Raw genomic sequence first — 24,480 nt, forward strand, 5'->3', positions numbered from 1 at the left:
ATTTAATGATGAATAATTCATGCTTTATTTGAACTACTCTGATCTTTATCATATTTTTGAGACGGTGGGCTGAGGTGACTTTAAAGATGGCACCTTTCTGACAAGGGATAAGACAGACCGGCGTACATAAAGAAGAGAATGAAAATAAAATAAAATAAAATAAAATAAAATAATTCAGGTCCCGACTAACAGCAGAAAGAACCACACACTGCTACTTCAGAGGACAAACTTCTTGTCTTATTTTTACATAAATGGAACAAAGGACAAATAAATATCTTCAATAATTAATACCTACAGATCCAATTCTCATTACAGATATGTTCTCAATCTGGGCCCTGCGATGCTCCGTAGAGTTCAACTAAACCATGCATGGGTTAATTATTATTATACATGTGACTACATCTGTGCTCATACTTATTGAGTTCAAGGGTTCACACATAACACAAAAAAATATTTTTCTTGAATAAGACATTTATATTTGTCCTATGACTTATTCATGAGGAAAAGTGAGATGGACAAACTCCCCTCAGTTATTCAGCTGTTAATATTAGTTGCATCAGTTTCTGGTTGTTACAGGAACAAAGCAAGCAAGAAACCCACAGAGTTTCCAAGTAGAGTCCACACCTCTAGTACAGCAGGATAATTATAGTTGTAATGGAGTTTAAACAATAGTTTTAACATACGTATTTGTACCAGCGATACTAGTGTGGCTATTAGCGTAATGATATCACATTACCGAAGTGATCACCTCATAATATAATAGCAATGAACACAAAACATAGTATATCGAGGAACTTGTCTTAGTGAGATGTGGGTGGCTCTTAAAAGAGCCGTTGTGTTGCTGTGTGTTGGGGACGTAGGGTTTAGCCTCCGAAGCCGTACAGGGTGCGGCCCTGCCTCTTGAGCGCGTACACCACGTCCATGGCGGTGACCGTCTTCCTCTTAGCGTGCTCGGTGTAGGTGACGGCGTCGCGGATGACGTTCTCCAGGAAAACCTTGAGGACACCGCGGGTCTCCTCGTAGATCAGGCCGGAGATTCGCTTGACTCCGCCACGGCGAGCCAGGCGGCGGATGGCGGGTTTGGTGATTCCCTGGATGTTATCACGGAGAACTTTACGGTGACGCTTAGCGCCTCCTTTTCCGAGTCCCTTTCCGCCTTTGCCTCTTCCGCTCATGTTGCTGGTTCAGTAGTTTCTCTGCTACAGAAATAAACTGATGAACGAAGACGCAGAGCGCTGCTTATATTCACACTCTGCGGACGTAGTTGAAGACAGTCGCCGCTGCTGTTTCCTGCTTGCGCCCTACGCTGCCTGACGTCAACTGGCAACTTCCCTACTAAATAAAGTACAACACAACACTTTCATTAAACTTACGCGTTTATAACTGTTCGCCAGCGATATATTTATAGTTATTACCGTAATTATTTATTCATGAGTTCATTATTTACCTGCAGCCGCACTCAAGTGTTAGTGTTACCACCACTTATCTTTCACCCAATAGACAATAAAGACAACGCAGATGTAACTTACTAAATATAAATAACTAAAAATACAGGTCACACATCTTTCAGATCGTTTCAATTTGACTTTTGAATGAAACTCGGATTTGTGTCATTTGATTGTATTTAATTGTTGATAAACAACTGACACTGACTGAGTCTTTATTTGACTTGTAAGCTTATAAACTGTCACCAGCAGTGTATTGTAACTTTTTGTATATCTTCAAACAAGTGGACAATAAAGAATCAATCATATCTGTCCTGCCCAGCTTCTATATATATATATATAAAATACAGCTTAATTAAAACTGAGAAGTTGAAAATAAAAACCCATGTAACCCACGAGTAAATAATTATGGTAATCATTTTGAAAATATATCACTGATTACCGTTTATAAATGCCTTAAGTGGTGTTTTATACTTTTATTTAGCAGGAAACAAAGGTGGAATTTGTCAGTTTACGTCCAGTGGTATAGGGTGGAAGCAGGAAACAGAGATGCTGCTTTGTGATAACTCTGATGATTAGAAACCTCAGAGGTTACATACACTACCAGTCAAAAACCTCCAGACTGGTGGTGTATGTAACCTCTGAGGTTTCTAATATATATTATTGTGATAAAGAAACTGCAGCAGGTTGTTTTATGAACTCACCACCAAACCTCCAACACCACATCCTACCAAAAAGACACCACAGATAAGGAAAAAAGGTGCTCATAACATTGCATAACAATTAATCTAATAACCAAAATGTCCCCAGGAGAAAAGTTGACTGTAACAGTAGAAAGTTGCTGTTTGCTGAATTATTTCTGTTGTGTTTCTGTGCTGCAGCTTTCAATGGTTTTAGTGTCATGTCAGTCTGTAACCACCAACAACAAGCCTTTGATGACTGATCATTCTCTAAACCTGGACCTGGGACTTCCAGTCCATACGCTGCACAGATGTTCATGTAACTTGGTTTTGATGTTCTATGTATCTCTGGCTTTTTGTCTCTGGTTTCTGCTGCCTGATGTATTTTCTCAGTTTTTCACCTTTTGTTGAGGAATAAAGTTGAAGTAAACTCACACACTGAAGGAGACTGGTGATCCTCATGTCCTCTCAAAGCACAGGAGACGATGTCTCCAGGAGAAAAGTTGACTGTAACAGTAGAAAGTTGCTGTTTGCTGATTTCCTGTTTGTTCTTGAACCAGACGTAGGAAATGTGATCAGCTGGACTGCAGCTGCTGAGACACTTGAGCTCTGCCTCAGTATCAAACTGATGGACTGATATTATTCTGGTCACCTCCACCTGCAGAGCTGCTCATGACAACACAATGTTAATGTCAGAAGAAGAAATAGTCCAACTAAAAATACATCCACAAACACAGTTAGTGTTGATCAGTACCTGTGACAGTCACAGTTGTTCCTGGTAAAACACTTCTCCATTCAAACCCTTGTGTTGTGAATTTGAAGTGATACTCAGATAAATCACTCTCTCTCAGGTCACTGATTCTCAGAGTGGAGCGTCCTCTTGTTCTTTCTAGGACTTGAACACGACCTGAATACTGAGTCTTTACTGAGGTCCTTGAAGGAAAAATAAGACTGAGGACCGCTTCCAGAACTAAGCCATAGTTTTGATTTTATTTCATTTTCATAACTGTTGTAAGTACAAGAAATGTCCACTGATGATCCTTTGGGTGAACAGATTCTTCTCTTGATGTCATTCACTCTGTTGCATGAATCACCACTGACACCTGAAACATAATATAGTTTTTAGGCCAGTTTCACAAAAAGCCCAATAGAATTTTCATATTTTCACCCAGATGTAATTAGGTTACTGAAGTTAACTCACATTCCAAGGGAAAGAAGGAATTAGTATGTCCATCGAGGGCACAGGAAAAACTGTCTGATGGATTCAGTGAGACTGAAGAAAGATGTTTTTGCTTTTCAAACTCCAGTCCATTTTTCTACCAGATGTAGAAGGGATAATTTGGCATTAAACAATTGCCTCGACAACTCAGCTTTGCCAAGTTACCATAACGAGATACCTCCACCTGGAGATCTGATTTCATGCAGGAAGAACAGAAACACAACAGACATTCAGACACTCAGCCATGTTCATGTAGCGTTTGCTAGATGTTAATCATATGAATGAAATCTTACCTGTGACAGTCAGATTGACTCCAGGTGAACCAGTATATTTCCCTCCTGGTTGGTTTGTTGTAAAGCTGAACTTGTACTGAGCTGAGTCGCTCTCTCTCAGGTCTGAGATTCTCAGAGTGCTGATGTTCGTATCATGACTGAGCGTCGCACGACCTGAATACATGGAGTCTGTGGTCAGATCATCAGGTTCTTTATCAGACCCTTTGAACCAGACTCTTTCCTCCACAGTCATAGTAACACCATCTACTCTGTATGGGTATGTGTAGGAGCAGATTATTTCCACTGATGATCCTTTTACAGCACAGATCTGAGTAGAAGTGTAAGTGACTCCATAACCATTCTGACCCTGAACCAATGGAACACAGAGAACATCAGAAACTAGAATCAGATTCATTCATTAAATACAACAATCTCTGAGAGTTTTCATTCACTATGAGTAACCCTTCTCACATCATTCAGTCATTTAACCCCCCCTGTTATGTTTAGGGTCAAATATTAAAGGATAACGGTTCATCTTGCATAATTGGAACCACCCCCTGCAGATTTATATTACATAGATACTGCTTGGGTCAATTTGACCAGGCAGTCAGAGTGGAGGTAAAAGGGTGTCACAAATGTGAGACTATTTCTTTCTTTGTAACTGTGACATAGAGTCCTGTGCAAAGGGTTTGGGCACATGTGGAAAAAATACTGTAATCTAAGAATGCTTATCCAAAAATATGAATAATATAGAAATAATAGAATTAGAAAAAATTACGTCACATCAATATCTGATGTTACTTTGCCTTCAAACCAGCATCAATCCTTATTGATGCACTTGAACAAAATCAGGGATTTTGGAGGATCATGTGGTTGCTAAGGTAATTTAGTGCAGTAGATGAAAAACACGTCAAGATTATTTCCTTTCAAAATGTGAAGATGTCCAGCAGAGCCATCAGCTCAGAACTGACTCAAGTCCACCATCTACTGTCTGGAGAAGTCTGGACACAAGTGGTCTTCATGGAAGAGTTGCAGCCAAAAATCCATCCCCATGATATGAAAACAAGACCAGCTATGCACAGAAATATAGGAACTGGGCTCAGAAACATCTGGACTGGTGAGTCAACATGTGAAATATCTGTGTGTAGCAGAAGGCAGTTTGTCGAGCAAAGGGCTGGAGAGAGCTATAGTAATGAGTGTCTGCAGGCAATAGTGAAGCATGGTGGAGGCTCCTGGAAAGTTTGGTCAGGATTAATGGTCCTCAGTGCTGAGAACAAGTCCTGGAAGTGATGGCAGTCTGGTTCAGCATCTGTGGACATTCTGGACAGAGACAAGTCTGATCCATGGACTGTCTGCTTTTCTACCTGTTGGACTTGCCAAAGCACACTTTCAGAGGTCTAGAAGAGTCTGGCCCTAATGGGTCAGGAAGGAGATCAGTATATGTCCTGTTGTACTGGTGGTTCGCTCTCTTTAAGGGTTGGGAGTTTGCTGACATCGTTGCATGCTGACGTCAATTTCCATTTGTGATCTGTTGCACTTTCTACAGCTCATTTTTGATCCTTTTATGCTTAGGGAGCAATAGAACAATACAAAAATAATTCAGTGTCAATCATAAATAGCTGGAAACATGAAATATGACGTTTTTATTTCATAACAGTTGTTGATTCATTGTCAATAATTTTTTTTCTGATCAATGAAGATTTGTATAAACTATATTCACCAATGTGTACACAGTTATTACTTTATTTTCTTTAACATGAACACAGTTTTATGAAAACTCTCTTCATCGTCGCCCTCTAAAGACACAAAGAAAGTAATGAATACTTGAAGGCTTCGCAACACAATGAACAACAGATTTTTTGTCTTAAAATGTGAGTGTACAATAACATTACCTGACACAGAAAGAAGAAAGACCAATAATCCACTTGTTGCAGCAGTTAAATTCATCTCTGCTCCTCAGATACATCAGTGTGAGTGACAAAAAACACTTCCTGGTTGAGATGTTTAAAAGTAGTTCATTCTGTGGTTATGAACAGAGTCAGAGGCCGAGGTGTTAGACCCGCCATCATATTTGCATTTTTAGCAACTTAATGCAAATGAATGGAGGCTTGAAAATATATGAAAGATGAAATTCTGATAAATATGGAAAGTACTCGTTTTAACATGCTCTCTAAGATTCAATTTATTTATTTATTTTTTAATTACATTTCTGTTCCTCCCTACAACTTGTATGATCTCTTTTAACATTATACATGAAGTTAGGGTCAGGGTTGCTGTCTTCCCTTGGACTCACTACTGTGTAACTGATGCAACTCAATGTCAATCAATGCTTTAATTCACAATTAACACTGAAAGCAAAAAGAAGTGTTTACAGTGAAGTAATTTAAAGCAACATGAAAGATGAATGACATAGAAAATCCATTTGGCTTCTGTTGGGCCTCAGACAGACAGCAGGTTCTATTGTTGGGTCAGAGTGTTGGGTTAGTTTGTCTTGACGGTGCTGTATAGTACAAATGAATCCTCCACATTTTCTTGACGTCTTGTTCTGTGAAAATAAACCATTCAGTCAGTTTCTAAATCCACATTTATCTTTAGTTGTTTAGTCTTGGAGCAGTTTCTCACCTTGTGCAACGACTAGAAATTAAATACACAGTGGTGTACACAGGTCCCCCTTCCTCTTCTGTTTGACTCTTGATCTCTCTTCTGTTGGATTGTGAACAATATCTGTCTGCCTCTGAAGCAGATGCTGCTGTACTGACGTCATCTTGTTCTGTGCAGATACGGATGTCCTAACACTGGAACCATGTTCAGCTGATAGGACAACACAACTGGAGTGGAACATAAATGTTGAATTGATCTGACACCTGAGGTACAAAAGAGTTGTAATGTGAGATGAGTATTTCTTGCCACATTCTCCTGAAAAATGTAGTTTAGACGTGATTCAACTGAAATCCAGGATTTCTTAACCTTCTCACCTGTGCTGTGTGCCAGGTCTCTCTCACATCAGCTGTTGAGTGAACACTTACTTCTTCTGGTACGAGAATAAAGAATAAACAGAGTGAATGAAACATTTGATGGTGGAGTGGTGCATTAGTGAACGTGATCACAGCCAAGAACTATCATGATCCACAGAAGAAACCGGGAACAGCGAGGACTAGACAGCCAGGACACAGCAGTGATCGTTCTCAGCTCTGTTTTATCTGTGTCTGGAGGATTTAATAGAAATATTTACTACCAGTTTTAAGTCTATCACTCAGTGTTAATATGAATGGGTTAACTGACTATAATGTATATTAGTGGCTCTTACAGCAGTGATCAGGAAGAATTAGAAACTTTCCATGGAAGAAAAACTCAACAAAGACAAACTCACATTTGACGTTGATATGATGTTTCAGATGATTGTGCCAGAACGTTCTCAGCTGTACAGTGATACTCTCCAGAGTCAGAGACTGATGAGTGAAGACAAGTGTGCATCTTCATGACAGGTTGTCTGTACCGTGTAGTTAGCTGTGTATAGCATCACTGCTACAGTTCACAGTCACTGAACTGAACTCCACTATCTCAGCAGAAGGAGTCACTGATACAGAAGGAAGCTTTGGAGGATCTGGAGGAACCCAAAAACATAAATTATAACAAAATTATTTAGAAATTACAAATAAAATCACTCAGATTTTAGGGGATCTGTAAACACTTCACATTACCAGATAATCTGCGACAAACTACGATTAATGTGCAAGTTCTCACAGGATTTCTCCTGTGATTATCAGTAAGGCTTAATCTGTGATAGACTGGATCAAAATTGTGGCAATGTGATAGTTTACACATCTCTCTATGCTGAAGATTTCTGTTTAACTGGATCATTTTGACTTTGTAAAACTGAGCTAAAACCTCTCCACAGTGAAACAGCCAAGAACTCAGGCAAGACAAACTCACATTTGACGTTGATATGAATGTTTTCAGATGATCTTGTGCCCAGAACGTTCTCAGCTGTACAGTGATACTCTCCAGAGTCAGAGGACTGGATGGAGCTGAAGACAAGCTGTGGTTCTTCACTGACCAGGGTTTGGTTCTTGTACCAGGTGTAGTTAGCTGCTGGGTTAGCATCACTGCTACAGTTCACAGTCACTGAACTGAACTCCACTATCTCAGCAGAAGGAGTCACTGATACAGAAGGAAACTTTGGAGGATCTGTAAAAGAGAATATTAAGATTATTTATCACAAATCAAAGTCTTGATTATTTCTGTTGTGTTTCTGTGCTGCAGCTTTCGATGGTTTTAGTGTCATGTCAGTCTGTAACCAACAACAACAAGCCTTTGATGACTGATCATTCTCTAAACCTGGACCTGGGACTTCCAGTCCATACGCTGCACAGATGTTCATGTAACTTGGTTTTGATGTTCTATGTATCTCTGGCTTTTTGTCTCTGGTTTCTGCTGCCTGATGTATTTTCTCAGTTTTTCACCTTTTGTTGAGGAATAAAGTTGAAGTAAACTCACACACTGAAGGAGACTGGTGATCCTCATGTCCTCTCAAAGCACAGGAGACAATGTCTCCAGGAGAAAAGTTGACTGTAACAGTAGAAAGTAGCTGTTTGCTGATTTCCTGTTTGTTCTTGAACCAGACGTAGGAAACGTGATCAGCTGGACTGCAGCTGCTGAGACATTTGAGCTCTGCCTCAGTATCAAACTGATGGACTGATATTATTCTGGTCACCTCCACCTGCAAAGCTGCACATGACAACACAACATTAATGTCAAGAAGAAGAAACAGTCCAACTACAAATACATCCACAAACACAGTTAGTGTTGATCAGTACCTGTGACAGTCACAGTTGTTCCTGGTAAAACACTTCTCCATTCAAACCCTTGTGTTGTGAATTTGAAGTGATACTCAGATGAATCACTCTCTCTCAGGTCACTGATTCTCAGAGTGGAGCGTCCTCCTGTTGTTTCTAGGACTTGAACACGACCTGAATACTGAGAGTCTTCACTGAGGTCCTCAGGCTGTGAGGGATTCTTCCACTGATGACTACGATCACGACTGAACCACAACTTTGATTTTATGTTTTTATTAGTAATGTAAGTACAAGAAATGTCCACTGATGATCCTTTGGGGGAACAGATTCTTCTCTTGATGTAATTCACTCTGTTGCAGTATTTACTACCTGGAAGACCTGACAGGTCAAGGATGAAAGTGGAGTTGTACAGATTAACAGTAAGAACAGGACATTAATATCCAATCCATGTCAACAACTATATACAGTTAAAGTGAAGTAAGTTTCTATTAAAACACCACCTGAGGAAAAACTTACAGATTAATGGAGAGTGATGATCCTCGTATCTTGTAAATGCACATGAATAACTGTTGTCATAATTGTTGACTTCAAAACGACTGAATCCTCCACCGGTCATTTGGTTTCCACTTTGGTACCAGATGTAGGAAGGATTCTTCTCTATCAGACATCTGCTTTGACAACTCAACTCTACCCCGTGATCATTACGAGATCCCACCACCTGGAGATCTGATTTCATGCAGGAAGAACAGAAACACAACAGACATTCAGACACTCAGCCATGTTCATGTAGCGTTTGCTAGATGTTGATCACATGAATGAAATCTTACCTGTGACAGTCAGATTGATTCCAGGTGAACCAGTATATTTCCCTCCTGGTTGGTTTGTTGTGAAGCTGAACTTGTACTGAGCTGAGTCGCTCTCTCTCAGGTCTGAGATTCTCAGAGTGCTGATGTTCTTATCATGACTGAGCGTCACACGACCTGAATACATGGAGTCTGTGGTCAGATCATCAGGTTCTTTATCAGACCCTTTGAACCAGACTCTTTCCTCCACAGTCATAGTAACACCATCTACTCTGTATGGGTATGTGTAGGAGCAGATTATTTCCACTGATGATCCTTTTACAGCACAGATCTGAGTAGAAGTGTAAGTGACTCCATAACCATTCTGACCCTGAACCACTGGAACACAGAGAACATCAGAAACATTATTATTATTACTAAACACAACAGTCTCAAAGATTTTTCATTCACTACAAATAACTCTTCGCACATCATTCATTAATTTAATGAACACAGAACTGCAGCTCTTGTTGGGGTGTTTCTGGTTTGCAGCAAGGATGGAGTAGAACCAGAAATAGGTAGACCAGTGTGTTTCTGGTTCTGATAGAATATAGTCAGAACACTCAGTGGATCTTAAACCAGTCTGGGGGTCCATGATGACCTCTGATGGGAACTCAGAACTGGTTCTGGTCGGATGGAGCTGGATAACACACGACACCAGGATGCATTATGGCCCTAAGACCAACTGGTTTAGGCAGACTGATCTTTGGTCCATGTTCTTCTGTAGGACCTTGGGTCCTTCCATTCATGTGGAAGTTCCTTTGACCAGTAGCTCCTACCTCAGACCATGTGCACTCTTTCACGAAGACTGGATTCCGTGATGGCCTCTACTAGCAGGATAATTCTATCACATCTTCTGGAATGGTTGGATTTCATGGTGTTGAACCAGATCTCAGTCCAGTCCAGCCTCTGTGGACTTTCTGAAGCAACAACCCACTAAAACATTGGACGTCCAGATCATGTCTATATTGCGTCAGTCGGTCCAAGACCCATTTTGGACCTCTACACGACATGCAAAAAAGTCCGCTTTTCGGAAGTCTAATCATGACCGTATTTGGACGTCAATATGCAGTTGAACAGCTATGTCACTTTTTTGGATGTCTAAGACAGGTGCAGGGAATTGACATGATGCATTATTATCATAATAATAAAAGTAATCTTTTTGTTTGTTTTCATTTTCTGACTTTTCTTTGCTAAAATAATATTAATACAACAAAATGAATAAAGGTGTATTTGGGGGAAACACAACATGTACATCCACTCTGATTGGCCAAGGTGTTTCTCTAAGTGGCCGTTTGGCCCTGCACCACCGACCTCTGCACCGACAATCTGCAGCCGTCTGAAATCAACGTTCACTGAATTGCAAGTAAGTTTGGTCAACCCATAGACTGCCTAGTTAATTTTGTGTTCATTTATGCATTTATAGTGTTCACCGTTTTAGCTTTCTTGTGTTAATCTGTTTTAAACCGTCGCTATTGCATCTGCTAACATTGGCTTTTGAACACAACAGTTTGTTTATAACGAAGCCGGCGAAAAATCCATACATAGAGTGGTTAGCAACGTTATATATAACACATACGATGTTGTGAGTAGTAGTAGTTTAGAGTCTTGTCTTTTTCTGCTTGTGCAGATGGAATCATGCTATTTGATAATCTGGCCACTGAGGAACTTATAAGGACACACACTTCAGAGCATTTAAAGCATGCACCGCTAAGGAGAGGAGATGGGGGCTTCACAGTCACTCAGGGCTGCTTTTGTTTGAAGAAACTATGCTCAGCTATGTTATTTTTACGAATAGTGTTGTTTTACAAGTGTATATGACACCTAGACTGTAGCTGTTGTCCTAAGTGTGTTGTTTTTCTTTTTTGTTATTGTTGTTAAAGGTAGGATAGACAAAGGGAATGTATGTTTTTTTTTTTTTAAAAAAAAAGATTTTTTTCCCGGTGTTCAGTTTTTTATTATTATTATTATTATTATTTTATATTTTAATTGTTCTTATATTTGTACATAGTCAAATGTTGTACAGACCCAAGAGGTGTAATTTTATTCATTGTATTTTACCACTTTTTTTTTTTTTTTTTCAAACTTAAATGAGGGTTATGCTGGTTGCTGTTTGTTGAATACTAGTAACTAGTATTTTTCAACTGAAATCAACATGACAGTTTGCAATAAAGATGGGGGAAAACAGTCGGGATTGGATTGTGATTTATTGTTAACCTGGTTTAGTCTTGTGCCCAGAAGATAGGAACCTGTTTCCTGTACCAGTTAATTTTTCTGTAGCTTCATTTGATATTGTCAGGTTAAATTTGAGTTTAACAACAGGTGTTAAACTTCTGGGCCACAATAACCTCGTACTTTATTGATAAACCGAGCGCCGTCCAGTGGATCGAGACATTGGAGGAAGTTTACAAAGTGACGGTAATTAACGGTAGATTAAGAGCCCCAAAGAGCAGATATTGAGCAAGATAGTTATCTGTTGTTTATCTTAGTACTCGCGAGTATCTGACGCAGTGCATGACTGTTGTGAAAGTGGAGACATGCGGCGACGTGTATTTGTATTACAAAAAAAAAATTGAAGGAGCAGAGGCTAGGATTTAAGAATGACAGCCGGCCACTCCTTAATGAATGTGGAGGAAACATTGGTACAGTATAAAAACAATGTCTAAAACGAGTTCGAATACGACGTAGAAAAGATGTCCACAAAGACCACATTTGGACTACAAGTAGCCCCTATAAGTACGTACTGTAGACGTCATGAAAGGATGTTCAGTAGACGTCAAAAAAAGAAGTCGTCTGGAGAAAGGTCGTCTCAGCTTGCTCGACTTGCCAAAGCACACCTTTAGAGGTCTAGAGGAGTCCAGGCCTAACGGGTCAGGAAGGAGATCACAGTCTTTTGTCCTGCTTTGTTGGTGGCACTGTCTCTTTAAGGGTTGGGGGTTTTGCTGACATTAGCATGGTGAGGTTTTGGTGGTTGGCAGGTTAACGATGTAAATTTCCATTTGTGATCTCTTCCTCTTTCTACAGGTTATCTTTGATGCTTTTATGTTTCCGAAGCAATACAAAGATACAACAATAATTCAACAAGACTGACTATTCAAGATCATTTCATTGATCTCTGCGGGGAAATTGTTTTGTCCAAGAGTAACGTCGGACATATATGTGACCAGACATAGACAAAAGAGTACAAGGATAAAAAACAGAATAAGATAAAAATAAAATAATCTTAAAAATAGTGTAAGGATGAGGTAGTAAAGTTACAAAAAATATATTGAAATTATACAGTCCAATCTACAATCACAGACATGAGATATAGACATTTTAACGTCTCAGTCCGGATCGAAAGTGTCTTAGTGTTTGTTAAATAACGTGTTTATAAAGTGTCTTTCATGTAGATGCAGATGCGCAACAGACAGTGCAATCACCCAATAATCACTCATAAGTAGCTGTACAATAACATTACCTGACACAGAAAGAAGAAAGACCAAGAATCCACTTGTTGCAGCAGTTAAATTCATCTCTGCTCCTCAGATACATCAGTGTGCGTGACAAGAAACATTTCCGGGTTGAGATGTTTAAAAATAGTTCATCCACGTACTTCTTTCTGACTCCACCTCTGCTCTGGATCCAACAACCATCTTCACAACAATGTAAGCAAAACCAAAGAAATAGTGTTCAGAAATCCAGAAAACAAGTCAACAACTACTTTCAGCAATCAGGACACTGAAAGCACCACATTGCCCACCACCTACTGTTACTCCTTTAGATCATCCAACCAGTCCTCATCTATTGCTCCATCCAGTCCAGTTCTTTTTCTGACATTGTCTTTAGTTCAGGAGTGACTTGACTTAACGAATGTGACTGTTACGTTTCCATTTATTTGGAAACAGTAACGCTGACAATCAACAAAGAAAAACTCAGAGATGATGGGAGGCAGTTAAAGAAAAGAAATGTATTTATAATACTTAAATGAAAAGGTACACAACAGATGTAGGTTTCAAACAATGTGGGGGGAGAGAGGGACCGATGGGGCTTGTGCCAAATAAAATAGACAAATTACAATCAAAATGAGCCTAGCTCAACTATCTCTGGGTGAAAAGAAAAGAAAAAGCCTGACTCTACTGGCTACAAAACATCCGAAAATAATAAAAATACAATCATGGCAGTAAGACCCCAGTCTTACCTTGGTCCCTATTCCACTCCACAAACCTACCTATCCAACAAAATAAGTCAGTCAGTCAGAGAGAGAGAGACAATGAGAGAGCAACACAACAGAAGCTTTTCAAATGTCCCTCCTTCTCTGATTGGCTGGAGTATGAGCCAATCCACAGGCTGGCAGCCAACCTTCCACCTCTCACCTGCAGGACGACAGCAGAGAGAGCAAGAGAGAGACACACAAATCTATACACATAACAGTGACATTTGTAGCCCATAGGACTCGCCCGAGCATATCCCCCAAATTCTTGATTGGATTTTGCTTGACATTCCTCTGTGGCTGTGGTTGTCTCTATTGCTGGTCCACTTTTTCCCTTCCATTTATCCTTCTATGAATATGTTTGGATACAGCCTGGATACAGCACTTCTGGAATCTTCGGCAATGACTTTTTGTGGCTTTCCCTCCTTATAGAGTGTGTCAATGACTATCCTCTGAACATTTGTCAAGTCAACAGTCTTCCCCATGATTGTGTAGCCTACTGATCCAGACTGAGAGACCATTTAAAGGCTCAGGAAACCTTTCCAGGTGTTTAGAATTAATTTGCGAATTGGGTGTGATACCATGAGTTTCCAATATTGAACGTTTTCATAATATTCTAATTTTTCGAGACCCTGAGTTTTGGGTTTTCATTACCTGTAAGCCATAAACAGGACAATTACAAGAAATAAAGGCTTGGTATATTTCACTCTATGTGCAATTAACTTTTTTACAATATTCTATTTTTTGAGGGCTATTGGTCTTTCATCTTCCTCCTCCCGCAGATCAGCTGAGATCAGCTAAAATGTTCCTGAATACCTCGTCACTGTTGATCATCCTCTGTTCTGTAATAATTTTTGCTGTTTTCTTCCATATATATGGTAGTTGATGATGAATATCACCAGCCAGACGTCTCTTTGAGTCAACCAAGTCCATACATGACACACTTGACATTAAAACCCACAGTTTTCATTTTGTCCCTGATTTCTTTTGTCCTGTAACAATCTATTAGTAGATGTTCCAGAGTTTCATCCTTGTCACAGTTGGTCATTGGACATTTTTTAGTTGTGACATCACAGCTCCACTGGACTACAGCTGTAACTGGGAGTCTATCAAGTGAGATCAACCAGACGGTGTCTTTGAGGTTATTGGATGAGTTTATCATTTATGTTTTTAATTATTATTATGTTCAGCCTGGGTTACATATTTATAGTCAATAAATTTTTGTTTTTGTCGCTGATTATTTTATAAATGTCCTTGGAGGTGGAACCTGTCCGCTTAATGGTCAGATAATTAACTTCTGTCATAAAGTCTCCAAAGAGGAGTTCAAAATAAGGAACATTAGTTCTGGCCCTGCCTCTTAATTTGTTCCAGTGGGATATTTTTACCTTTGTCCAATCAACATTTCTACTTCGGGCTTCAACAACACTTTTCATAAAAGGGATTTTTAGTTTAATATCACAATCAGGTTCTCCTAGACCACCAGTGTTCTTACTCTTATACATTATGTATCTCTTAGTCACTGCTCTGTTTGTTCCCCAAATTAGTTTAGTACAAAGTTTATTTAGGTTCATTATGACTTTTGGTGGAGGAGGAAACACCATACATAAGAAGAGGATGTGGGTTTTAACAATATTAACTTGATCAATTATTATAAATTAAATCTGATGAATTGACACATATTTCATTCAATAATTTTCCTTCACGGCTCACTCTAAACAGTGTATCAGCAATCCTGTCTTCAGCACTTGTGACTGTAATCACCACATAATATTATGTTTAAAATCTCTTTTAAATAATTGCTTCTTTTTTTTTTTGTTCTTTCAGGCGCTGTGTAAACATTAATAATATTTAACTTCTGGCTGGAGTAGAAAAAGTCTATAAGTACCAGTCTTCCAGGTATGATATCCCTGCGTTTTATAATATTTACTGCACTGCTGTTAAAAAACACAGCAACGCCATCAGAGCTGGTCTCACCGATGGAGACTCCACAATGTCCTTTTTGCCACATTTGACGACATCGTCGGAGTCGTTGTAAGTTTTGAGACCCAGCTCTTGAACACACAATATATAGGTGAGTGTTCATGACGAAGTCCACTCTTTTTGTCTCAGTCTGCTGGACTGTAAACCTCTCACATTCCATGAAGCAACTTTTAATAGACACATAGTTGTAGAGAGATAAGGGGTGACTCACTGAGGACTGGGCTTGTCGTCTTTTCTCTTTTCTCTGCCGCAGGCGGCTGATGGAGCTCGACGCTTTCCTTTAATAAGGTACTCAAAAAGTAAAGTCGTTCCTTGTCTTGACCTTTTGTCGACTGGGTTAATGTAGTGTGGAGAGGGGAGCGCGTACCTTGTGTTCTCTACTCCAGAAATGTTCTGGTTCTCAAGCGCTGACATAAACTCCCTAAACCTCTCTGGAAGATTAGTCTTCAGGAAACTTTTCTCTTCTTTTAAATGTTCAGTGTTTGTTGCTGTTATTTGGCTGAAGCCTTTAACTGGAGTGGATTCCATGGATTCTGTTTAGATGATCTCCTACTATGATAAATAAAATGGCATAAACAATAAGCAGTAGCTACCTAATCTTACTAAACTAGTGCAATTTACAGTCCATAATACTGTACTGTACTCTAGATTTTACAGTACAGTACTTTATTATGACCAGTTTTACTAGTGACTAGTAACACTGGTCATAACAAAATATTAAAAACTATTAAATAAATAAATGAAATAAATCCTATTATGTCAGATATTTGAGTTTTTGGCAATGTAATTCAGATGAATGGGGCCTTGAAAATATTTGAAAAAGTTAAAATAAATCATAAAATAATCTTCTTTTTTTTTTTTCCTGGGCTTTGTTTTATCTCTTGTCAGAAAGGTAACATCTTGAAAACCAGCTCAGCCACTCACAGGTCACACAGCCTCGGCTGCAGAAAGGCAGCTTGACTTTTAGAGTTGCTTGAAGAGGTTTGACGACTTTCAAGTAGCTTAAGTAGCTTAAGTAGCTTCTCCAGTTCATAAGCAAATGAATGGAGCCTCAATAAGGCAGTAAAGATCAGATGAATTAAAACATCAAGAGTCTCAGAGAAATGTAATAAAACCAAACATAGTCTGTTTAATGCTACACTGGTTGTGGTCAAATGATCCTGTGTAAAGCAGGAATCTAATTTATGTTTATGTCTAGACACAAACACACGCGTCTCAAAAAAAATACGATAAAGCATGAATTATTCATCATTAAATAATCTCCATCTTCTCTCTGGTCTTTGTTTCGTCTCCTCCGTCGTTGTGAAAAAAAAGGCGCCATCTTTGAAACCAGCTCAGCCAATCACAGTTGGGCGACCGCGCAGCGTCATTAGCATACAGTCTGTTCAAATAGACTCGCTGTCTCTGTCGAGTCTCACTCTTGTCGGAGACTAGAACCCGGAAAGATGCCCGAACCAGCCAAGTCCGCGCCCAAGAAGGCTCCAAGAAAGCCGTGACCAAGACCGCCGGCAAAGGCGGCAAGAAGAGGAGAAAGAGCAGGAAGGAGAGCTACGCCATCTACGTGTACAAGGTGCTGAAGCAGGTCCACCCCGACACCGGCTATCTCCTCCAAGGCCATGAGCATCATGAACTCGTTCGTCAGCGACATCTTCGAGCGCATCGCCGGCGAGGCCTCCCGTCTGGCCCACTACAACAAGCGCTCCACCATCACCTCCAGGGAGATCCAGACCGCCGTCCGCCTGCTGCTGCCCGGGGAGCTGGCTAAGCACGCCGTGTCTGAGGGCACCAAGGCCGTCACCAAGTACACCAGCTCCAAGTAGACACTCCTCTACCGCCACCACAACAACACAAAGGCTCTTTTAAGAGCCACCCACTGCTACTCAAAGGGCACACTTCTTATGTTAAATAATACAATAATGCCGGATAATTGCCAGTCTTTAATCCCTCTTGATGTTATGAAATTTAACTCTGCACAATGAGCCAAAGTTTCCCTGTAAGTGAAGGAGTGGCAATCCATGCTGTGCACGTTAAAGCCATATAATAATGATGCATGAAATGTTGTGTATATCACAGACAATATACAAGAAAACGGGTGTTGAGGTGAAAAAAAAAATGAAATGAATTCACAAACTCAGAATTCAGTACACCAGGACAAGGAAACAAGGGCTTATTACTGTGGGCGTGTGATACGTGTTCTGTGGAGAAAGTGGTGAATGTGGTTTGATGTGTGAAGGGCTCACCAGTATTTCAGTCATTTACAGCTGAGGAGAACTTTTTTTTTCTCCTGGGTGGTAATCAAGTAAAATCTTATGGAAATCTGTATGAAATGAGATGAATAGTAAAATTAGAAACGTTGCGCCATCACCCCGCATGAAGAAAGAATTAACACATCACTGGCCAAATAAACACAGTCACATATAGGTCAGGATGAGTGTCTTTGAGAGTAGTGGGTGGCTCTTAAAAGAGCCTTTGGTTTTGGTGGTCGCCAGGTTCATGTTTACTTCTTGGCGGGTTTCTCGGTCTTCTTGGGCAGCAGCACCGCCTGGATGTTGGGCAGGACACCACCCTGAGCGATGGTGACTCCTCCGAGCAGCTTGTTGAGCTCCTCGTCGTTGCGGACGGCCAGCTGCAGGTGGCGGGGGATGATCCTGGTCTTCTTGTTGTCTCTGGCGGCGTTTCCAGCCAGCTCCAGGATCTCAGCGGTCAGATACTCGAGCACCGCCGCCAGGTAGACGGGAGCTCCGGCCCCGACGCGCTGAGCATAGTTACCCTTCCTCAGCAGCCTGTGGACACGGCCGACGGGGAACTGGAGCCCGGCCCTGGAGGAGCGAGTCTTGGCCTTAGCTCTGGCTTTACCGCCGGTCTTTCCACGTCCAGACATTTTCTGCTTTAATTATTATTCTGCTCGTAGACACGAATAAACCCCAAACCTGACGCGTCCTCCTTTTATTTCCCTGAATCTGCTCGATGATTGGTCAAACGGGACTGTAGTAGGATCGACCAATGGGCACTGGCTATATGATGACGTTTTACGTATTACGACATTTCCGTTGCACAACGGCTTCAAATTCAAAAAAGGAAAGAAGATGGCGACAATAAACAAAGTTCACTGACATTAATGTTATAAAGTCGCTGTGTTTCTTCTTAACTGTATTTGAAACCTTTTACTTCTAGACTGAATTATTTATGTATGAAAATTAGCTTTGTGTTCATATTTTTATATCTATGGGCTTATATGTAGGTAAATATGACAGACCTCCTTATCACATGTTATATCAATCATGTTGTTAAAGCTGAAAAAAGCTGTTTAAAAAGCGCTAAGCATGCAAATAATTTACAATAAAGCTACATTAAAAGAGGCAGATTAAGTAAAACTTTAAAAAATTATTTTAATTAAATAAATATATATATGAAATTAAAAAAAAGAAAAAAAGAACCATTTGAATTTGTTGGGAAGAATTAATTTTCAGTTCTGGAAATGTAATTAATCTTTAGTCACATTATTGACTCTGATACTTTGCTGTTGGTATTCAAGGTTTTTAATGAAAACTATCATGAAGGAGACAATACAACTCTTCATTATTAGTTATTATCTATTAAACCTCTAATATGTCAAAATTCAATCCCTATAGGTCATGTTCACATTTACTCTGTTTGCCCCTTATCCACTTTATTCACACAGCCATGTTTCCTTCCTCTATGGACACTTTGGAAAGTTTCAAACATTTATAGCAGTTTTTGTACAAATCATGTATCTTTTATTTAGTTTGTTTCTTGTTTTTCATGTCATGCTGCTCATTTACGTTAAATTGCAAATAAAGTTTTCTGAATCTGAATAGTCAGAGTGTGAACCATACTTTTAATTACGTTATCAAAGTTTAAAGGCTTAAATACAGTAGAAAAAACATTAAACTGAGAGAGATATTTTGTTAGTTTACTTCTTTTAATTTTTTATGGATAAATATGATCTTAGACTTAACTATGTTTACTTTATATATTTCAGTTATTTGAATGTTCTCTTTGTAAGAAGCTGCACCTACATGTGAGCTGTGAAGTTAAAGCTCTAACATCAATACATCATTTGTGGCTGACATATATTTCATAAATCTGTTAACACTAAGTCGCATGGAGTTATACCATGTCCACTTTAAATATGAGCAGAAACATGCAAGTATAAAAATATATTTATTTACATTTAACAAACAGGAAATGTGCAGAGAATGATCAAATACAACGGATGAGCCACAATTTAAAAAACAGAATTCAGAAAAGCTTAACACTGATTGAAACACAAATTTGTCAAGTTTGTGGTATTAACAAAATGAATAACTTCAGTCACTAAAATAGAACTGGTTGTAATGTTGGTCGATACATGTTGTTACAAACTCTTAAGAACAAATTACGAGAAAAAAAAACAGCTGGTCTATATCCCTTGAAACAAATGTGAACACAATATAAAATTCAGAGTCACATCAACATGGACAGAAAAATAAATGATATTTCTGATAATATTTACAAATTCATCAAATCATAGAACCACTTAATTCAATTTAGCTGGTGGCAACACAACCAATGTGGAGGCAAACATGAACAACAACAAAGCAGAACGGAAGGTTAATGCTCATTTTCTGTTACCAGGATCTCTTACTGTTGTGTTGTGTTATTGTGAAGGAGGCTAATGGCTAGCCAGAGTTTGCTAACGAAATTGTGTGGATTGTTTTACATCCTACTAAACCCCACAAAACCAGCACCAAGATGTTAATGAACAAAAAAATGTTTATACATGAAGTTAATCATTGCCTCAAACAATTTATCATAAAGTCATGAAATGACACCAGAAAAACGTTTAGGATAACTAACCTGGAAGTCAACTTCCATGACAACACATTTCTTGTGTTGTGGAGTCTCTCCCTTGGGAACTCTTTGGTGGTGGACAGAAGAGAAACCAACTGATGCAGAATTATTATTATTAAAAAAAAAAAATCACAAACTTTTACAGATAGATTTCCAGGTAGAACAGAAAGTGAGACAGGATTGTTGATCTTTACTTCTTGGCTGCAGCCTTCTTGGTCTTTACAGCTTTGGGTTTGGCGGCCTTCTTAGCGGCCTTCTTGGGTGTAGCCGTCTTCTTCACCTCCTTTGCTGCTGGTTTTTGATCAGCTGCTGGTTTCTGGTCTGCTGCTGGTTTCTTGTCTACTGCTGGTTTCTTTGCCTTTGCCTTCTTCGGGGTTGTTTTAGCTGCTTTAGGTTTCTTGACAGCTGATGGTTTCTTAGCAGCAGCACCTTTCTTGGCTGCAGGTTTCTCAGCTTTGACAGCTGCTTTCTTCGCCTTCTTCGGCTTGTCGGTGACCTTCGCTGCCTTGAAGGACCCGGAGACCCCGGTTCCTTTAGTCTGGACCAGAGCTCCTTTCCCCACCAGGCTCATCACAGAGCGCTTGATCGCGGACCGCTTGTGCTCCACATCGTAGCCCTGAGCGGCCATCGCCTTCTTCAGAGCACTGTAGGAGAGGCCTTTACGGTCCTGAGAGCCGGCGACTGCTTTCAGGATGATCTCGTCGGTTCTGGGTCCGGACTTCTCCTTCGGTTTGGCCGCTTTCTTCTTCGGGGCTTTGGCCGGAGCGACGGGTGCAGCTGGGGCGACTTCTGCCATCGTTGCTGTCAGATAGATTGAGTCTGATGAGAGAGATGGGGATTTCCGAGCAAAAACAGGAACTTAAACACACCATGAGAACCGTATAGACTCAACTGGACCTCCGCCTCAGCGCTGCTCCAGGAACTCAGAGACTCTTGTGTTTTCTTTTCCACAAAAACGGCTTCAAACTCACATATGGAGGAAACTTCAGGATTCAAATCAACTTCAGATGAAAGCGGAGAACTTTCTCTTCCCTCGGAAGCCGCAGAAACTTCAAGACGTGTCTGGATTTGCTTTGGGAAGCGATTAAACGTCACCTTTGTGCCGCTGAAAGAGCAGCTGCTCCGGGTCTTTTCCCTATGATTTCTCATGTAAATGTTTAAAAAATCACCAAAAACAAACGAAAATCTGATTAACAGCGAGTAGACATGTTAGTTCACTGGTGAAAACTAAAAAGTGACACGTCCTGCCCAGAACGGTCATTCCAGCAGAGCCTATTCTCTTCTCTGCAAACACAGTTCAACAGCAGCTCATTGAACTCAACAAAGGCCAGAACGAACTCTCTCTGATTTTAGTTTAATCTCTAAATTATACAAAAACTGACACGTTAAAGGTCAAATGAAGACAATGAAGACAGAGAAAGTAAAAGTAAAAAAAAAAAAAAAAGAAGAAAAAAAACAATGTCTCATACATTTATAAATAATAAACACAAAGAGGTATTTCACCTTGTCTAAACATGCTGCTATACATGCAATATTCATACTGGTCACTTTAAATATCCTTAATTGCACTACTACCTCTCATCTCATCTTATTTTATTCTTAAATTCTATTTTTTATTTTAACTTGTTATTCTATTTTATATTTCCTATTCTATATTTATATTATTTATATATCTCAGGTCTGTACATTTATACCAAGAGCTGCTGAACAGAATTTCGTTGTGCCTTGCACAATGACAATAAAGATTCTTGATTCTTGATGCTTGATATATTTAAAACTTTTAAACATAAAAAGCTTAAAGAGTATTAAAATGGATAAAATGCAGAGAAGACATCGACAATACACCAATAATAAAGACAGTTGAATATTTATTTTATTCAGGGGGTCAAACATGTGACCTGTGGGTCAGGTGCTAATTTATCCCATAGCATTAATTTGCAAGTGCAAAATTTGAAATCCAGGTTGGTCACAGACTATTCTGTAAAAGGAGCGTCCATTTCATGTAAATATTTCCATAATGTTCTTGTTCTAAAATGTTCCAAAGCAGAGGTCTGTTCTTTTTCCTGAGATCTGCCGAAATATTATTGAACAGTGTCAGACATGTTCAATAAGTATTAAAAGGTCCACACAGAAATGTCCCATCAGTGTTATTCTGTGACATTATTACATCGGTTCACACGGGAGCCGATTGTAACTGAAAGCGTCATCCTGCAGGAATCATTATTTTAAATGCATCACAAACACATGAAAGACACAGCTCTCTGTATGTGGGGCCTCAGTCTGTTGGGCTGTGCTAGTCAAAAGGAACACAAAAAAATTAAATTAAATTGTACACATTTGAGTCCAACACTAGTCGAAAGTTGGGACACACTGTCATTAAATTGAATGAGAAGATGTGTCCAGACATTAGTGAATATATTTAGTTTAATATAATATTTTGTCTAATATCTACATGTAGATGAAATAATTTAGTGGGTTATTTTTTTTTACTTTCCTTCACAAATGTGTATTTCAATTTCCTTAAATACACAACAACATGAATCCAACATATTTTAGTGGGATATGGGGTATCTTAATATTGAATACAAAATTATGATAATACTCTATATTTATGAATAACACTAGTTTAATATAGAACACATATAGTAGGTAGGGGGTCCATAATTAATCTCTTCATCAGTTTGGGTCCTTGGCCTGAAAAAATGTTGAAGACATGTCTCACATGTCTGTGAAGGTTCTCAGTCATCCAAGTGGTAATCCAAAAAGCGTTGAATAAGGTCAACTAGACTTTCTTCTTCGGTTCTGATAAACCAGTGGAAAATTGAGGTTTAAATGGGAAAACTTGCTTTGCAAAATAAGGTACGCAAAAATACTGTTACAGCTAATTAAACTCCACACACATGGGACAGAGCTGCTGAAGCAGCATGACCATATAACATGGTAAAAGCAACAAGTATATCGCTGGCTATGTACACACACACCTTCACATCCAAGTTGACAATAGCCATATTCACCTTGTTCCTTTCAATCAGACACAACTAAAATACTGGTATCCACAGTCCAAACTCTTGTGAACACGTACTTCAATATACATGCTATTAATTTACCCCAGTAAAAAATTCCAACATTCATATAAAAACCACGAATAAAGAAAGGAAAGTGTGCCCTTTGAGTAGCAGTGGGTGGCTCTTAAAAGAGCCTTTGTGTTGTTGTGGTGGCGGTAGAGGAGTCTCTACTTGGAGCTGGTGTACTTGGTGACGGCCTTGGTGCCCTCAGACACGGCGTGCTTAGCCAGCTCCCCGGGCAGCAGCAGGCGGACGGCGGTCTGGATCTCCCTGGAGGTGATGGTGGAGCGCTTGTTGTAGTGGGCCAGACGGGAGGCCTCGCCGGCGATGCGCTCGAAGATGTCGCTGACGAACGAGTTCATGATGCTCATGGCCTTGGAGGAGATACCGGTGTCGGGGTGGACCTGCTTCAGCACCTTGTACACGTAGATGGCGTAGCTCTCCTTCCTGCTCTTTCTCCTCTTCTTGCCGCCTTTGCCGGCGGTCTTGGTCACGGCTTTCTTGGAGCCCTTCTTGGGCGCGGACTTGGCTGGTTCGGGCATCTTTCCGGGTTCTAGTCTCCGACAAGAGTGAGACTCCGACAGAGACAGCGAGTCTATTTGAACAGACTGTATGCTAATGACGCTGCGCGGTCGCCCAACTGTGATTGGCTGAGCTGGTTTCAAAGATGGCGCCTTTTTTTTTCACAACGACGGAGGAGACGAAACAAAGACCAGAGAGAAGATGGAGATTATTTAATGATGAATAATTCATGCTTTATCGTATTTTTTTGAGACGCGTGTGTTTGTGTCTAGACATAAACATAAATTAGATTCCTGCTTTACACAGGATCATTTGACCACAACCAGTGTAGCATTAAACAGACTATGTTTGGTTTTATTACATTTCTCTGAGACTCTTGATGTTTTAATTCATCTGATCTTTACTGCCTTATTGAGGCTCCATTCATTTGCTTATGAACTGAAGAAGCTCAATTGAGCATGAGCATGAATTTGACAAGAACTCAAATATCTAACAGGGAGTGTTTAGGGATTAGGTACTGCTTATTATATATGCATGTTTAATGCTCATTTTATCTGTATCACCTAATTTATCATCTTGTGTATATATTATTAAATGATGAATATTTCATGTT

General features: G+C 39.7%; 4 protein-coding genes, 1 long non-coding RNA gene and 1 pseudogene across 5 annotated transcripts; 1 reads left to right on the forward strand and 5 right to left on the reverse strand.

The window, feature by feature from the left end:
- Nucleotides 1-82: 82 nt before the first annotated feature.
- LOC125000029 (histone H4) lies at nucleotides 83-1,218 on the reverse strand. Its single transcript, XM_047575352.1, has one exon. It carries the CDS (start codon nucleotides 1,173-1,175, stop codon nucleotides 864-866), a length of 312 nt encoding a protein of 103 aa, XP_047431308.1. The 5' UTR covers nucleotides 1,176-1,218; the 3' UTR covers nucleotides 83-863.
- Nucleotides 1,219-7,138: 5,920 nt separating this feature from the next.
- On the reverse strand, nucleotides 7,139-8,297 carry LOC125000031. The gene is made up of 3 exons (XR_007111262.1): nucleotides 8,114-8,297; nucleotides 7,550-7,804; nucleotides 7,139-7,220 (listed from the first exon to the last, which is right to left on the reverse strand). It is a non-coding gene; the product is annotated as an uncharacterized LOC125000031 (long non-coding RNA).
- An 8,574-nt stretch (nucleotides 8,298-16,871) lies between these two features.
- LOC125000027 lies at nucleotides 16,872-17,387 on the forward strand (annotated as a pseudogene).
- Nucleotides 17,388-17,787: 400 nt separating this feature from the next.
- Nucleotides 17,788-18,682, reverse strand: LOC125000024 (histone H2A-like). The gene has a single exon (XM_047575347.1). The coding sequence runs from the start codon at nucleotides 18,305-18,307 to the stop codon at nucleotides 17,924-17,926; it is 384 nt and encodes a 127-aa protein (XP_047431303.1). The 5' UTR covers nucleotides 18,308-18,682; the 3' UTR covers nucleotides 17,788-17,923.
- Nucleotides 18,683-19,592: 910 nt separating this feature from the next.
- LOC125000021 (histone H1-like) lies at nucleotides 19,593-21,120 on the reverse strand. The gene has a single exon (XM_047575343.1). The coding sequence runs from the start codon at nucleotides 21,074-21,076 to the stop codon at nucleotides 20,471-20,473; it is 606 nt and encodes a 201-aa protein (XP_047431299.1). The 5' UTR covers nucleotides 21,077-21,120; the 3' UTR covers nucleotides 19,593-20,470.
- Nucleotides 21,121-22,967: 1,847 nt separating this feature from the next.
- On the reverse strand, nucleotides 22,968-24,221 carry LOC125000026 (histone H2B). Its single transcript, XM_047575349.1, has one exon. It carries the CDS (start codon nucleotides 23,885-23,887, stop codon nucleotides 23,513-23,515), a length of 375 nt encoding a protein of 124 aa, XP_047431305.1. The 5' UTR covers nucleotides 23,888-24,221; the 3' UTR covers nucleotides 22,968-23,512.
- Between the last annotated feature and the right edge of the window lie 259 nt (nucleotides 24,222-24,480).

This window comes from Mugil cephalus, chromosome 22 (assembly GCF_022458985.1).
Source record: "Mugil cephalus isolate CIBA_MC_2020 chromosome 22, CIBA_Mcephalus_1.1, whole genome shotgun sequence".
Lineage (NCBI taxonomy): Eukaryota > Metazoa > Chordata > Actinopteri > Mugiliformes > Mugilidae > Mugil > Mugil cephalus.

What these genes read in the sequence shown, in the direction of transcription:
- LOC125000021 (XM_047575343.1), bottom strand. Translation starts at nt 21,076, where the DNA reads ATGGCAGAAGTCGCCCCAGCTGCACCCGTCGCTCCGGCCAAAGCCCCG.
- LOC125000024 (XM_047575347.1), bottom strand. Translation starts at nt 18,307, where the DNA reads ATGTCTGGACGTGGAAAGACCGGCGGTAAAGCCAGAGCTAAGGCCAAG.
- LOC125000029 (XM_047575352.1), bottom strand. Translation starts at nt 1,175, where the DNA reads ATGAGCGGAAGAGGCAAAGGCGGAAAGGGACTCGGAAAAGGAGGCGCT.
- LOC125000026 (XM_047575349.1), bottom strand. Translation starts at nt 23,887, where the DNA reads ATGCCCGAACCAGCCAAGTCCGCGCCCAAGAAGGGCTCCAAGAAAGCC.